General features: G+C 38.6%; 1 protein-coding gene across 1 annotated transcript; it reads right to left on the reverse strand.

The window, feature by feature from the left end:
• Positions 1-281: 281 nt before the first annotated feature.
• ankrd33bb (ankyrin repeat domain 33Bb) lies at positions 282-11,631 on the reverse strand. The gene is made up of 5 exons (XM_042497035.1): positions 11,137-11,631; positions 5,591-5,720; positions 1,861-2,001; positions 1,517-1,680; positions 282-929 (listed from the first exon to the last, which is right to left on the reverse strand). Exons 1-5 carry the CDS (start codon positions 11,629-11,631, stop codon positions 282-284), a joined length of 1,578 nt encoding a protein of 525 aa, XP_042352969.1.
• Positions 11,632-16,863: the final 5,232 nt, after the last annotated feature.

Here is a 16,863-nt window from a genome sequence, read left to right on the forward strand (position 1 = left end):
TGAGTTCAAAAATCTCCCACACTGCATCACAAATTGTGTCTCACAAATAAAGCGTGTGAACTGGAGTAGAAACAAGGCAACAAATCCAACAATGTCGGCAATCTCAAAAAATAAATATTTTCACATCAACAGAGTTGATTCTTGAGGTTAATTTCTGTCAGCCTGTAACACTGCATTGTCAGGGCTTTCTAAAAACACACACTGGAGATCTCTGAATTTTCAGCAAGCCATGTCTCGCTCTCTGAGATAAAGTGAACGTAGAGTGGTGCTCCCCTTTGCCCTCATCTCCTCTTTATCAGAGGTAATGCTCGTCGCCTCTCGTCTTCCTGCCTCCTCTCTATTCTCTTCATCTTGTAGTCCCATTTGGGGATCTGGAGCTGGTTGCAGTTTCTGCTCCGTTTGAGTTTTTCTGGTAAGAAGCTTGGAGCCGGGGCTTTGCAGAGCCTCACTTTGGGCACCACAATGCCCGGCCGCACGCTGCTCCTCCTCAGCATGTGCAGAGGCAGGAGGCTTGCTCGTCTGATGGCCACTGTGGCCACGTCGTTCAACAGCTGAGGCTGCAAGCTGGCTCTCCGATCCCTCACCTTGGGAATAAGCAAGACTCGTGAGTTTTGGAAAAACCTCTTGTAGTTGTTCAGTCTGTCCGGGCCCAGACGCTTCAGTTCAGAGATCCGTTGCCTCCTCAGGATCTCCTGTACGGCCTGACGGCGTTTCCCGACACACGGCGGGCTGCCTGGACACACTGTGCGGCAAGCAGTGGCGATGACTGGATTGCAGATACTGGTGGTGACCCGCACCATGTGGTCAAGAACACCATCATCCACAGGGTTTACTTTGTTAGTGATGGAAATCTTATAAGGGCAGCAGGAAAGGAAGTTCAACAAACGCCTCCAGCAGGACTTTGGTTCTTGGGCCTGGGCCACCAGCTCCTGCACAAGAAGATCCAACGTTATAGTTTAAAGAAATCATTAATTTAACCCTTTGAAACCTGGTGCACCGTGACTTACTTGTGCTGCTTTCAGATGCCTCTAAAAAGTATTTTAACCTTTGAATCCCAAGGAATTTGGTTTGACTTTTTTGACATGGGGAAAAAAAGGCAAATGACAACTTGCTACAGATGTTCCAGGAATCGCAAGAAATTAGTAGATTTAGAAAAAATTTTTTTTTTTAAAGCTAGGCAAAAATGTCTTGGGGAAAAAAAGAAAAAAGAAAAGAAAGAAGCTATGGGAAATTGTTCAGGGTAAAAAAGAAAAGTTAGGGAAAAACAATTTAAAACTTGAAATAATGTTGCATTTTTAGATTTTTTTTTTTTTTTTTTTTACCAATTTTCCAGTAATTTTCTAGTTGTTTTTTTTGTAATTTCTTGTTCATTTTTGGGTCATTTCTCATTTCTCTTCATTGCTAATCGCCTCCTTCCCATGTAAAAAGAAAAATAAAACAAGCCAATTTGCTCAGGCTTCAAATGGTTAAAGCACTATGTGGTGTGTACAGTGGAAGCAATGATGAGTTCATTAACCTCCAACATGGGCCACTCCAGGGAGAAGGAGTCACAGAACTGCTCAGCACAGGGCTTTGACATCAGCCGTTGCATCAGATTGGCTGTCTCATATCGACCAGTGAAGAGAGCCCACTCTCTGGGTGTCATCTTGCGGCCGCTGTCCCTTGCCTGAAAATCTCCCCCTGGAAACATGAAGAGTTATGAAAGTCGTCAATGCGACGGAGAATCCGTAACTAAAGCTCCTCTGTAATTTACCTCGATACATCTAATATATTAAGAAGAATAAGGTTTTTATTCAATATGTCAATTTCGATAGCAGATGCCCATTGACCTTCATTAATTAAATGTTGTGTTATCTTTACCACAAAGCATGAGAGCCCGGACGCACTCAGCCCGGCCCTGCATGGCGGCCTTCATCAGAGCCGTGAAACCATGACAGTTCCTCCTCTCGATGTCCATCCCGGGGAAGTAGTTGAGGAGGTAGTTGGAGATGAACGCATGACCTGCAGCCGGGAGAGAAACAAAGACAGGTGTTCGGCAGGCTAGTTTCTCCAGCTTACACAAGCAGAGCTAGCTCCCATATTGTCTTTTGCTTTTCTACATTTCAGCTACCACTCTGTTTTTATCAACACTCATCAATAACTTAACTTGGCTTGTCTAATTTTCTACAGCCACCACTTCTATCACTTCTAGCATATACAAAACATATATAAGCATATATAAAACATATTTCATGTATCCAGGTGTTACTATGTGGGACAGTTTAATTCTCTCCTATACGCAGAGGACTTGGACTTTAGTTCCCAGAGTTTTCTTCTTAAAGTTAATGTTCTTCTTAAAGGGTAATATTCTCTTTTAACACCAAAAAATGTGGTTACAATGCCGAGGTTTTAGCACACAATAGAAATCCATTAAGGAGCTATAACCTGAAGCATGGTTGAACTCCACCAGTCCGGTGGAGAGGATGGTTAATACTGGGAGTTCTCTTCTGAGTTTTAATTCCCAGTACATGTCTAGACACTTTCCACTTTTAGTGAAAGGTTTTATGGAAACTTTTTCTCCTCATGTGTTCACACTCTGCAGCAGCCTTGTGGACTCACAGTCTTGGTCACCTGTTCCCCCCGAGGCGTCGCAGAGTACTTTGTCATAAAAGGGGATCGATACTTCTTTTAATGAAGCAGAAAATGAAGAGCAGTCTGCAGCTATTCATCACAGGACACAGAGAGCCATTCATCATCGTTAGCAGATGAGAGGTCCAGGCGCCGTGTCTAATACATGTGGCTGCATCACTATGAAATGACTCGCCGTGGTACTTTCTAACGCAAGCAAAAAATGTGATTCTTGCGACCCAAATTACCGGACCATAATATAGTATAATCTATGCTTTTATTTTAGACCAAATTTGGAAACTCAATTCTCTGCAGTAACATTTTTACCACTGTAAATTATGCAGTAAGAGTAGTGAAATGAGATGAAATGAGACATCTGCAAAGTTGTGTGTATCTGTGGTGATAATATTCGATGTTTGGTCATGTAATTCATTAGTGGCAGGTCACATCAGAGGTTTTTAGTCCTAGATTTGGAATTCTAATAGTTAAATTGTTACACTTTGCAGTAAATGGAGGAGAAAAATGAGAAAGTCAAACTCAATAAGCTCTCTGCCATTTCTTCAAATCTTTTTATGGATCCCTGTCAAAGTGAGCATGTCATGACTCCGTCTCACGCAAATAGGTACAATGATGACTCCATTAGCTTTGACTGGGTGGGTAGTCAGACAGAGATATTTCAACTTATCAATGCTTCAATAGTAAATTGATCTGTGTGAATGAGACTGGTTTAAGTTTATGCTTCACTCGCACAGGTTTTTCCTTTTAAATCAGAAAAGATTTAAAGCAAAATCATATCAATAAGTGACATTTACAGGATTGTTGCACATTAAATCCCCTTTACATTACATTACAAGACTCAGTTGAATAAAGGAAAACTTAAGTTTCTTGCAACTGGGTTTTTTTGGCTCTGGTTGTCAGGTCTATTTACTAATTACTAGAATCTCGTAACACAGCAAAATCACTAAAAATAGACTGCGTCAAGAAACACTAGCGCTCAGAAGATTTAAACAAGTTGTAAACAAACCAACAGTTTCGACAAATTTATTTGGAAGAGAAAGAAAGGCAAACACTAAAATTATTACTGCGCCCAAAAGATTGAGCGTTAACATAATTCACAGTTTACAAACGAAGCTCCTGGTTCAACGTTAGCCTGTACTTGCTCAGTTTTACCTCAAATTAATGTGGTAACTAGTCTGGCTGAACACAGCTAGTTCACAACCTCTACAATTATCTGACTGCTCATCTGCTGTTTTAGCACCACTGTTGTGGTCAAAGATTTGTAGAAAGGTCGCTACTACAAAATGCTGGCTTCGTACCTTTCTGCAAAATGCAAATATATTAAATTTGCATGGTTCACACGTATCATATTAACGTTTAAAAGTGAAATCATGGAGGTGGAGGTGCAGGAGATGGTAAATGGTTGACACGTAGAGTGACAAATAACAAAACCTGTGGGGATTTAGTGAGTAATGGTTTCTAGCGTCTTTTAAGGCACCTTTTCTTTCTTTCTTTTTTTTTTTTTTTTACATTTCATTTATTATTTATTTATTTTTCTGTAGTGACCCCTTGCTGTGTTTACGTCACCTTTATAGGCACAAAAACAGTTTTTTTTTTGTTTGTTTTGTTTTGATTTGACCGAGACATTGCTGCTTTTCCTGTCAGGATTGTACCCCCTAAATCAGGTATTTTAAGCTAAAACATGATATTTTCCTAACTATAACCAAGTAATTTCTGTCCTGAAACCTAACCACATGTTAACGCAAGTGTTGATGAAATGTGCAATGTCAGTGTCTCCACTGCTTAATGCATATAAAATGCATATGCAATGTACCCCTTGTCTGCAACATAATATAGTGGTAACATTTTTAGGGCGATTCAGTTGAGATCTTGGCAATTATTTTGGTGGGTACAATATTAGAACTGATGGCTGGTGCTAGGAAAAATAAAATAAAAAACTCTGAAATGTTTGTCCAAGATTATAAAACACAGTAACAGTATAACAGTAGCTCCAATAAGTGTCACTATGTCAGCAAATATACTCAATAATGTCATATACATCCATTAGCAGCTATAAGCTACTGGTCTTGCCAGTCTAAATATGGCTTCAGCAGTAAACCATTTCAATGTACTGACTTAAGCAAGAGTGAATTTTATGGCAAATGAAATTTTTCATTTGGCACAATTCTGTATTAGAGAGAAAATTAATTGAATGCTGATAATAGTAACGAATAATGATAAATGAGTGTAATATTTGCAGCAGCGAATTACTTTTAACTTAACTTTTCTTGTTTTAACATGATTGGTTTGTTGTTATAACACCAGCCAATGATTAGAGACACTGTAGCTCAGAGCAACATAACATGATGGATTAATCATACAGCACGGCTGATACATAACACAACATGACTGATCAATGTGGCAGGTTGTTTTTATGTACAAAGATATGGCTGTGAGCTGCTTTGGTATTGTTCAGCGCATTTTGTGTAATTATTGTGTGTGAATGTAGTGTCAGATGGGATTAGCTAGAGCCACCCATGAACTAAGAATTGATAAGTAGGTACATATGATACATGAATCATCCCTAGCATTGAATAAAACTTAATCATAACACATAAACCAGTCATAGTTTAAAAAAAATAAATCTGCCCCCTCTGAAGCCATTATTGGGTTTTCCTTTTTTAAATGACAATATACTTATCATACATGCCATTTTGTGACATTGTTAAAAAAGTAGTAATTTGGTATCTACTAATAATGAGAAAAACATCTTGTTAAAAAGTTGAAATGACCTTGTAAATAAAAAAGACAATTTGTTCAAGTCAGAACAAGAAACTAAACTAACATTAATTAAAAAATGAGTACTTTCCATGCCCAGTGGTCTAAGTAAGTCTAAACACCTGCTGTTGGTCTTTCACTGTACATGGACTTTTTAAAAATTCAAGCACCCGCGATGCTTTCATTTAAAGGCGTGAGGTGTGTTTACCTGCTTGGGCTGCAGTGATAAGAGCTGTGTTGCCTTCATTGTCCTGCCAGTTGACATCAACATATGGGCACTGAGAGAGAGCGATGACCACGTCCACGTAGCCATTGTAGCACGCCACGATCAGACCGGACTGAAACACAAAAACAAAAGTGATTGAGTTTCTTCTTCTCTCTTTGTCTGTGGTTTGAAAACATCAAAATGGTCTCTTGGGGCTATGGGAAAAGCTTATCTATAATTTCATAGCAATGTTTCCTCACAGGAGAAAATCGCGTGAATCTAAAAAAGAAATAATGTTTATCACTTCTGCTGCCTACAAGCACAGTAAAAGGCTGTTTTTCACAGTGTGTAACAGACAGATAGTGAGTCTGTAATAAACTGGCTAAACACAGGTGTCTAACTGTAGTGGTCGCTTGCCAAGCACCGAATTGTCCAAATTGCTACTGGCTGGGTTGCTCTTACTTAAAAGGGTAATATCTGTTAAATCAGAGCTAGTGTTTGGATTAGGACTAAATGAAAAAAAGAATCTCTCATATTCGCTCACAAAATCCAAATTTAAAAAAAGGGACAGGGGTGCATTTTCAAGCTTTTGAGACACTAAATACTTTTACCAACCTTACTGATAATTTTAAAAAATGCATGCAGAATCTAAGCAGCTGGTGGTGTGACAACATGTAAGATCATTAGGAGTTAACCACAGTGCAGTTTGAACTAGACTAAAGAAAGCACAGATAAGTCACAATTAAAATAGATGCAGATTGTGTTGAGCAATTAGTCTTTGCCTTGTTTAGATCTTTGGGGATTGTTGAGGATGACAGGGTGATGCACACTTTCTAATCCACCTTGGAGGTGGAGGTCTTTGAAAGGACAGTCGTATCACTTTATCATCAACTTAACTGCGGACCTGGCCTCAGTCTAACATTACTGAAAAGAATAAGCCCAGTCAGTCAAACAACAGCCCTACTGAAAATGGAAGTCTAGAAGAAGAATTTAAAAAAAATCTGCGTTCATTTTATAACATTGTGAGAAACAGTGAAAACAGCTGCCATGTACACGGATCCGCAAAAACAACGAACAACGCTGTTGTATGCATACCAGGCAAGTAGTTGGAGGTGTAAGTTTGTAGGATCAACTTCAATTTATTTTTTCCTTAAACAAAAAATTGACAAGAAATCTACCTTGTACCTTGTAACTTTATAATGACACAGCATGGAAGAACACACGTGCTGTTTACATGACAGAAGGGTTGCTTTTTCAAATATTACACTCTGGAAGGCCATTTCAAAACTGCGTCTTCAGGTCCCCAAAAGGCCATTGTTGTGTTAACAAAAAGCCAAATCACAACAAAAATTTAACATTTCATGCAAGAACTGTTGCCATGTAAACGGCCCCTAAACTACTTATTATTATTATTATTAACTTAAAGGGATGGTGAGAGAAAGGAGAGATCCCTTTGAAAGGATAGTTTGGACTTCTTGAAGTGGGATTGTATGAGGTATTTACCCATAGTCAGGGTACTGCAGACAGTAGATATCAATTCATGTGTACTCTATGTTTAAAATAATTTTACTGCTCTGCCTTTTCATCAGACAGCCATTTTTGAGAAGGAAATTTTACCATTATATCTCTATATCTCCTGGTGCCAGACTCTATTGAGAAAATCAGTGATTAAACAGCACTGAACACGAGCTACTGGTCTACCGCTGCCTCAATCAGTTATGTTTGTGTCAGTGTGTGATTTGGGCATTTAAAACTGATGGTTCAGATACACCAAAGTTAGAAATAAATAAAAAAACAAAGTAGCATAATATCACAAACTAACTAACTGAATGAAGCGGCCAGCAGCTACAGTGTTCAGAGAGTTAAAATTGTGGTTTTTGTCAATGGCACCTTGTGGTTTTGACAGGAGCATAGATGGGGATCTGAAGCTTTTAATGGCTTCACTGTTGGAACAGGCTGTCTGACGGAAAGGTTGAGTAGTGAAAATACTCTCATTATACTTAAACTGTTAGAGATTCTTTTGGGTAGGACTTTTTCAGGTGACTAAAACAGAATATGCAACAGCCCCTTCCACAGCAGATCACTGTTCAGTTTCCATGTTGGCACCCCTGCTTCTGGGCGCATGCAAACCTCCATCTACTGTATAACACACTGTCTATGGATAAGAACCTCATACAACCCCACTTCAAAAATTATGAATAATCCCTTCATGAAATGTAGAAATAAATGTTAATTTAAAGTGTACATGCATGCAGATCACCTTGTGATTCATATGTGAGGTGGTGTGTGAATCATTATCATCATGTCATTATCCAGATAATGTATCACTTGTTAAAATGAGATGTAACTGGGGAAAACTGTTCTGCAAAATCAAATGGACGTTTACAATAGACAGATTAGGTAAAGATTTCCCTTCTGCCTTTGGATTCCAAAGAGAAAAACACTGATACAATTTTTTCGTCGTATTACAAAAAGTTTCACAATCTGCATTCTGATTCATCCCACCAATTTAGCAGCATTCTGTTTTATTTCCCGCTAAGGTGCCAGTCTTTCAAAATGAGGTATGACAAGCAATAAATTAAGCCTTTCCCACAACCCACCTCTGGAGAGTAACAAAGCACATCAAAAAGGACAGCTACAAAGCTGGTTGAATTAAATATTTATGGGATAAGGCAAGAACTTAATTTCAACACAGAACAAGAGGATAATTGGGGACATGAGACAATGGCAAAGTTGTGAATTCAAGGGAATTATTTCCAAGCTTTTTTGGGGGGTGGGGGGGTAACAAATAAGAGTTTGTATTAATAACTGGAATAATTATGACCACAACGGCATGACATTATGTGACCTGCACGCACATTTTGAAACAACACAAAAAAATGCAATCATGTCCAGTGAAGGCAACTCAAACCATTGGTGAGGTTGCAGAAAGATGAATTTTCGTAGTCAGGAAAGCTGACAATTTTTAAAATTGGAAATTTTTCACACACTTAGGAAATTTTTGTTTAGACACACTAGGTTAAGTGATTGTTGCTACCCCCTTGTTTTGTTTGTGAAAGCTGTTCTTTATAGAAGAGAGTTAAGTTTTTTTTTCTAGTTTGTTTTCTGAGATAGTGGTTTAGTTAGGCCCAGTTTTGTTCTATTCAGTTATTTTCTTTGGCACAACCACCTGGTCCCATCCTCTATCACATTTTGAGAACCCTTTGTTTGGTCACCAATAAATTACTTTAATTTCCACTTCTACTCGGGTTCATCTTTCTTGGTTGTAGTGTTATCGTCCCTTTGCTTTAAAGGGAATGTAACAGCCACAGTATGCAGTTATACAAGGGTTATGAGCTATAGTTGGTAGGTGAACACTTAGGACGATTTTAGTACCATAAATTGCTAGCTGGGATGTCTTGTTTTAGCCTGAGAATAGTACAACGCAATGTTTTAGTAATGTTTTCAGCAGCAAGTTTTCTTTAAGTTCTCAGAATGTTCTTAAAGTTTGCCAAACATTCTCTCTAAACATCATTAAAATGTTAAAAATGTTTTTTCTTTACATTATGGAAAATTTCACAAAAATGATGTGTGATCTCAGGCCTCAAACATCCTGAAAACATTTTTTGAATGTTGCTTTGAAAACGGTCTTCCTTTGTTCTCAGGTAACATTGTGTGAACGCTTTATAAAAGATTATTCTATGATCTGTCACCTCTAAACATCACCAAAACATCCTCAGAATGTTGCAGTTAAAACGTTACATATTACTTAGCATTTACAGGAACATTATTTGACATGAAAAATAGTTTTTAAAGGTTCTTTGAATATTAGCTTAAAATGTTTTCTTTAAAACATTATTGTAACTTGTAGGTAACGTTAGCTAGTGTTGTGGGAATGTTCCCTGCTAGCTGGGATGAAGTTACTGCTGCCAGCCTGGTTTCTAATGCAACAGATATTAAAAATGACACAGAATTTGCAGTTAAATACCAATCTCTAACATTAAGGTTTATACTGGATCACACTACAAACAGCAAGTGGATTGATTCAGCAGCGTTCTGAATCAGTGAAAAGTTATTGTTTAGTTTAATATCCCAATAGAAACTGTCACCCGTTGCTTATTTCCATGACCTATATACTGTGTCAACACACTTCAAGATGACCTGGAAGACGTTACGGTTGGAGGACTCCAGGACTCCAGGACAATCCCTCTCTGTCTCTATCAGATCAGCAAGCATGCAGTATCTCTTACTGAGTTCTCAGGTCAATGTCTTAGCGAGCCCTTTAGAAGCTGAGCCCTGACGGCAAGCTGCTTCTTGACACTGTCGCTGTGCAGTTTGCACTCCCCATCTGTCACATGAGAGGCTTAACCAACTGCTCTGAACCCTCCTTCAGGATTTGACCCTCAGTGGCTCTCTGGTGCCCAGGAGCTGCACCAGGGTCAGCTGACCTGACCGCAAAACCTGATGCGCCTGCCAGTGAGAAGAACAGCCAAGTTCACTCAGGGTCAACATGCCTTCCATCCGTCATCATGCCTTTGTGTTGCAGACCACAACACATCTTAGGTATTAGGCCTTAAAGTGATGAATCATAGGAGGATATGTATCATCAAACAGAACTTTTTAAAAAAAGACTACAGTTTTGTTTGCTGAACTCGCAATTGCACAATCTCAAGAGTTCTGAATGATACTTGTAAACTGTGGACATCACACTTTACAGTGTGAAAAGGGGAAAATCTAAAAGGCTAAAATGGGACTGAGTGGCCAGTCAACATTGCAGGCACAAATGTTTAAAACAAGTCATATGCGTGCTGGAAAAAAAAGCAGCTCCCATATACACTGTCATTATGATTTTAGATAATATATAATTCCTCAGTGCTACAACAGCTCCTGACTGTGAGCTGCAGGTGTGTGTTTCCATCTACAGGACTGTTCTGAACCTGAATTTGAACTTAAGTGTTATAATGACACTTTTTCAGGGGCAGTGGGTGGCTTACATAATCATCGACACTGGCCCTGTTGTAGCACTGATGATGCACATACACATTAGTCTCAGAGCTGAGACCGAGTTCAAAGGACATTGCATTACTGCTGATTATTTTACACACCATGCTTTGGTGTTTAATAGTTTTAAATGTATTTTTGCAATGGAAAAAAATGCATACGGGTTGCTTTCATTGACCTTTTTCAGATGGTAATTATTTTATCTTAGTATCAAAATGATACTATTAAAAGGAATCTGTGCTTAAAAGGATAGTTTGGGGTTTTAAAGTGGGGCTGTATCAGATACTTATGTATAGTCAGTGTATTAGATACAATAGGCTTTCTGCAAAGTAGTAAAATACATCCAGAAACCTTAAATTCTAGAGTAAAGATACTTAATATGGCTAAACATTAACACTGATACATTGCTTTGTGACTAATACTCATGAGACTACATTTACAGTAGCCTATTAAAACCTTTGCGAAACTGAGGTTTCCAACTGAAAAACATTGGGATTCTTTTGGGTTCCATCGGGGAAGCTGTAAAGAAAGCAAACAAAGCCAGAGTGGTCTGATTTCAAGACACCTACTCTTCTATTTCGATCTGTTTCTCTCACTTCCTCTTCGGTCACTCCTTGTCTGATCATAATTTTGACAATGATGGCGTTGTTGTTGCAGCAGGCCTTAAAGAAGGATATAGGCTCGGGACTGTCAGGGCTTGGCACGCGGTACAAGTCGGACATATCCGAACTGTCTGGGGGATAGAAAGAATCATCCGAGGCAATGCTGTGCATGTCCGAGCGATCCGGCAGCGACTCGAAGTCCAATTCCTCGAACTCCTGGTAGACATCATCCTCGTCCTCCCAATAGTTTTGCCTGTAATCAACTTCAATCTCCTCGTCATTGTCCTCTTCTGACTCCTCACACTCATCATCATTTTTGTCAACACCAGTGATGGACATGACAGGTGTATCCATTGCCGCTGTACTCGTCCTATACGGAATCTGACACAGTCCTGCGCCTCTGGATGCTCCATTTTCCCGAACCTTTGAACCATCACCTTGTTCCTCTGTTATTAACACCATTTAAACCCTCCCTTGCCCCCGCACGCTTTTTTAAAATTCCTGTGGTTTGCCATGAACATTGTAGGAGGATCTAGAGTTTATGTCCACTGGCCTGCTGCAGTATGCTGTCTCATCCTACCAGACAGAAGATCCAATCATGCCAGACTATTGACCTGTATCTGTTTCTGTTTCAGCCAGGTTTCCGAAGTGATAAGTGTCACCAGAGGTCACTGCAGAGGCATGAGATCATTAAACATGCTCCCAGTCCTCAGTCATGGTTGGCATCCTGAGAAGATGAATTCATAGAGTTTGGGATTCCCCAGAGGTCCACAAGACAATGTCATTAAGAAAGGTATTATCATATGCATGATCTGAGGTAGTCACTTTGGATTTGTGAGGTCACCGAAGAGGGTCGATAAAAAAGAAGCATCAAAAGTTTTCCTCTTCAATGAGTCTGCCAAGGGTGCATTTCCAGACAAATTGAGTTTGAAAAGCCCAAAAGTTTCCATTAGTTACGATTTGTTGAAAAGTCCTTACCAGTTTCCATGTGACTCTTCGCAACGGCACCAAAAGCCTTGTCCGTCAAATCTTTTAATCACGGCATCAGAACCCAGACGGGCAGTTTGAAGCCTTGAAGTCTGGATGCTTCAAGTTGTCCCCTGGAAAGTAGACCAGGCAGTCGTCTTGGTTGGAAGCTGTAACATCCACCACCAACAGCAACTAATTGTGTTTCCCTGTGGAGAAACACTGAGCTTCCTTTGATGCTGGCCGGCAAAGGGAGGAGAGACATTCTCTTGAACTGACGCATGATAATCCCTTTAGTCGCTCTCTCTCTAGCAGTAGCTGTTCTGTCATGTTCCCCTCCTCTGTGACAAGACAGTTTGAATGTTTTCTGTTGAAATACAATAAAATGTAAAATTGAGTGGTACAAGCACAGAGGGAATGTCTTAACTTTAGAAAATCTTCTCTCTTATTATCTGTAGATGTTTTACACAGGGTCAGCTGAAGAAATTAAGCAAGTTCTTTCACAGGACACTAAAAGTACTTAACACAAAGAATATGCAAAGTTAATGCAACAAATACCACGCCAATGTCTAAACCAACATTCATTTACTACCTTTGCTTTGACCAAGGTATTCTTACACAAGAATGTCATCAGTCCAACAGGTCACGCTGACCCCACCCTTCTCTCATGCTGCATTTAACACCGCCAGCTTAAATTGGATTTAACATCCACGTGACTTAATTTGTGTACAGGGCACAGTGGAATGACTGGGATCACCGTTAAACCCAGACAGTTCAGGCCATAATGTCACCTACATTAGTGTCTAAGACATACTTCTTGTTGGGTGCAATGGCATTCTTTCAAATTACAAATCAGACTTGTAAAACCTTTCTGATTAATAAATCACTTTAGAATCAGTTTAGGCAATTTAAAAGACTACAGTAAAAACAAAACATAACAGAATTGCACGACAGGATATAAATTAAGCAAAGAGAACGCTGCAAGCCAATGGAAGCAAGTTACAAAAAATTGAATTGAACTATAGAAATTTAAATACCCAATTAATGCATCCAATATTTATAACTTGTCATGTTAGTACCACTGATTTACAGTATAGAAACACTTTTCTCCAAGACCCACCTATCTGAATTCATGTGATTTGGATCCTGATGTTCAAAATATCCAGCAGATACTTTCAACTGATAGAAATTCAACAATTGAAGTTGCTCAACTTCAATCAGGCCAAATCTAATTCTAAAAGATTTTGTGGCATTTTGGGGGCAGCAGAAATAAGTTGCGAACACAAACATGCAGAGTTTCCAATGATACAAAGTTGACTACGGTTAATAAGCTTGTATTCCAATGGCCGGATTGGCTCATAAATCAGTCTAGTTCATATGGTCATGAACTGAGTGTCTGACTTGCGTATCTGAGCCAGACAGTTTGGGAGTCAAAGTGTTTTCTGCCAAGTGCCTCAGGTAGGTGAAGTTTGTCACATGACAAGTCATCTCTGAGCGGACATGTTTTCAGGCCCAGAGATGTTAATCTCTAACAGTCAAATTCTGCCTTTCCTGACACACATTACCTGACTGTATGTACACTTTGTACTGAACTGCCTTACACCTATATAAGTATCTGCAAGTTCTCTGTGACCCAAGTCTGAAATATCTTGTGCAAAATAGTCATCTGTGCCAGAGAGTGTACATTTGTTCTGGTTCTTTGCCTTGTTCTTTGCCTGGAGTCTGGTTTTACACACTAGCACTAATCTCTTCAGAGCTCCATAAGGAGGGACAAATCACAGGCACTTAGTCTGTGATATGATCACCATGAAAGGTTGATCCCATTGTGCTTGTGAAAAATGAAGCATGGGTTGAAAAAAAAAAATCAGATTTAGCTTGACAGCAGAAATCTGGTTTCAACTGCATATGCTCCTAATCTGCACTTGGCTTCCACAAATGTTAAGACTATGCATTAGCAGAAAAGGTAATTGGATTCAGCAGAAATAACCCCACGGCCTGTTTCCTAGAGCTGCGCTTTTCAGCAGTACTAGACATGATCCCAGATCAGAATGGGGCTGTTCTAAACTGCTGATGTTGGATGTGGAATGAAGGATAAATACATTTTGACACATCAACATTAAAGAATTGATGCACTGCCTTGATAGCGCTGCACTTTTTGCACTCGTCAGAAGAGATGGAAATACTTGTGGGGAGATTGAAATAGAGGCAGGAAGTTATGGAAGTTTAAGGAAACTGTCAGATGTAGCTGCCCCAGGTTAACATGCTTAAACTCAAGATTCTCGATTATTGCAATTCCCATTGAGAAAAATTCTTCTTGCACAGTCTTATCTATTGCATTTCATTAACTCTGTCATTTGGCGTTTTGAGAATATTTTTCCTCCTACCTCTTTGTGATTCACCATTTTCTCCTCTGCTTAATAAACTAAAGCCTCTTTAAAAGTCCTCATCCCTCCTCCTGTTTTTCACCTTAGGAGCTCTCTTAAGGGCTAAGATCTTTTGTAAATAAATTTTATCTTTACTGGGATTTAGTTTTAACTTTAGGGGCAAATTCTTAGAAAACATCATCATTGTAACAGTTTTCTTAGAAATTTATATTGAGCAACATTGTATTGAAGGCCTTTGTGAATACAACTCCAGGGATCATACAGCTTTAGGCAAGCTTGATTTAAGGCTTTATACACCTTTTTTAGCCACTTGGCGGGAAAAGTACAACCAGTTTTACAATAACCACAACTGAAAGAAAACAATATCAACTGGAGTATCTTGTTATAGCACGAAAATATCCTGTAAAAACATGAATAACATCTTATAACAAGAAACTTCATTTTCTCACCTACTATTCATCAGTTTTGCTTTTTTTTCCTGGCCTGGCTTTCATACTTTTGTTTGTTTTTAAAGATCTGCGGGGATCCTAGTTGGTACGAGCTGGCAAGTACTCTATGTTTTTATGCATTTTTTCTCAGACAAAAGTGTTCAAACCTTTGAATCTTTAGTTGGCATAACCTGTGTAAAAAGAAAATATCGACCCACACAAAATTAACATTCCCTGAAAAATGAAGAAACAACAAGGTAATTCAAGATTACTCTTGAGCTAAAGGCCTGTGGAGAAATAATTACTCAGAGAACAAAAGCAAAGTCAGAAAAAAACATGTTTTTTGAGTTGCAAGAATACATTTTCCTTATCACCTCACCACTCCTGAGATTTATCGTGCAACCCCTTCAGGACATCACAACACCATCACTGGGATCCGCAGCTCTAATCCAAAAATCAAAACACACACAAGTAAAACCATTTGTTTGAGGATCATCCAGTACATTATCTGCAGTGTGAAGAACAAAACTGTACACTCTGAGAAATCATTTCAACTATTTATTATTGTTTCATCTTACTGAACCAACAATTAATAGACTTTAGTGTGTATACCTTTATATTACAGTACATGCCACTGCCTTTTTGAACATATAAAAATAGAAATCATTTGCTTCTAGAAATTGAAATTCAAGACCAAAATTTGAAGTGTCCAGGTCAGTTCAAGAAGATACCTAAAGATCACTTTATAGCATCATATATGTACACACACACATAAATAAATATGTATGTATATATATATGTATATATATAAATAATGTGAGCATTCCACACAGCAGCACTACAGCTCTCAGCATTAAAGTTAATGTGATTCACAATCCCTATCAATAAAAAAGCAGTTCTTATGTTTACCAAACTCCTAATGAAACAATTCTCACACAAATGCAGTGTCAAAAAAAAAACAAAAAAAAAAAAAAACAAGATGCAAAACTTAAAATTCACCTTTTAAGTAAAATCCATTGTGCAGAGTCACCACAGTGAAATACTGACATCTCTCAGTCTCAGTGGGAGGGAAATAAAATGTGTTGACTGTGTAACAAAGGATTCTGAAATGATTGCAAATTGTGGTATAAAGTGCAACACATATAAAATATAAGCATGAAAAAACTACTCAGTATTGTTCCAAAAAAGGAACTTAAAAAGCATCTCAAACATAGCTCTCAGTTTAGAAGCAAAAGCCCATCAGAGAATGGGATTCAGTTTTTATTGGCAGCAAGAAGCAGTTTTAAAGAATGGCTGGTGCTGAAAATATGTTACCTTTTTTTAAATATATTTTTTAGCAATTATAATACCCTTTTACTTCTCAAATTTTATATTGTAATTGTGTTTTGTTCCATACTAGGTGTGGATATATGACTTCTAACTCCTGAAACTTGCTTTAAAAAAGAAAGAAAATAAATTTCAGGCATATTCTCAGGGGTAGTAGACAGAGGAGACAATGCTGTCATAAAAGTGAGACATAGGGAGTACAACACCAAGACTTTACATCCTCATGCAGAGTTCTTTTGGGAGGACTAAAGGTTGTAGAAAATGAAATGTTTGAAACCTTAAGCAATAGTCCGACATTTTAGAAAAATACACTTATTTGCTTTCTTGTCAAGAGTTAGGTGAGTATAAATCCTGGAGTCTGGAGTTTGCTGGGCAACCAGCAGAGACTCCAAGACGTCAAGAAATAGTTCTGGTATGTAACCCTTTGTTTTTGGTATATATAAAATTGAGGAGATATATGTGTTAATTAATGAGCTTTGAGGAGGTAAGTCGATTTTTTTACATTTGGCACGAGTCAGGCCAGCCGTTTCCAGTCTTTATGCTAAGCTAAGCTAACCATCTCCTCGCTCTAGCTTTACATTTAGTGTGCA

This window comes from Plectropomus leopardus, chromosome 12 (assembly GCF_008729295.1).
Source record: "Plectropomus leopardus isolate mb chromosome 12, YSFRI_Pleo_2.0, whole genome shotgun sequence".
Classification (NCBI taxonomy): Eukaryota; Metazoa; Chordata; class Actinopteri; order Perciformes; family Serranidae; genus Plectropomus; species Plectropomus leopardus.

Excerpts from the sequence above, each read along its gene's own strand:
- ankrd33bb (XM_042497035.1), bottom strand. The coding sequence starts at position 11,631 with ATGGTGTTAATAACAGAGGAACAAGGTGATGGTTCAAAGGTTCGGGAA. Across the intron at positions 5,721-11,136 it reads AAACAGATCGAAATAGAAGA|TCCGGTCTGATCGTGGCGTG; the intron begins GTAGGTGTCTTG and ends TTTGTGTTTCAG. Across the intron at positions 1,681-1,860 it reads CCGGGCTCTCATGCTTTGTG|GGGGAGATTTTCAGGCAAGG; the intron begins GTAAAGATAACA and ends TCATGTTTCCAG.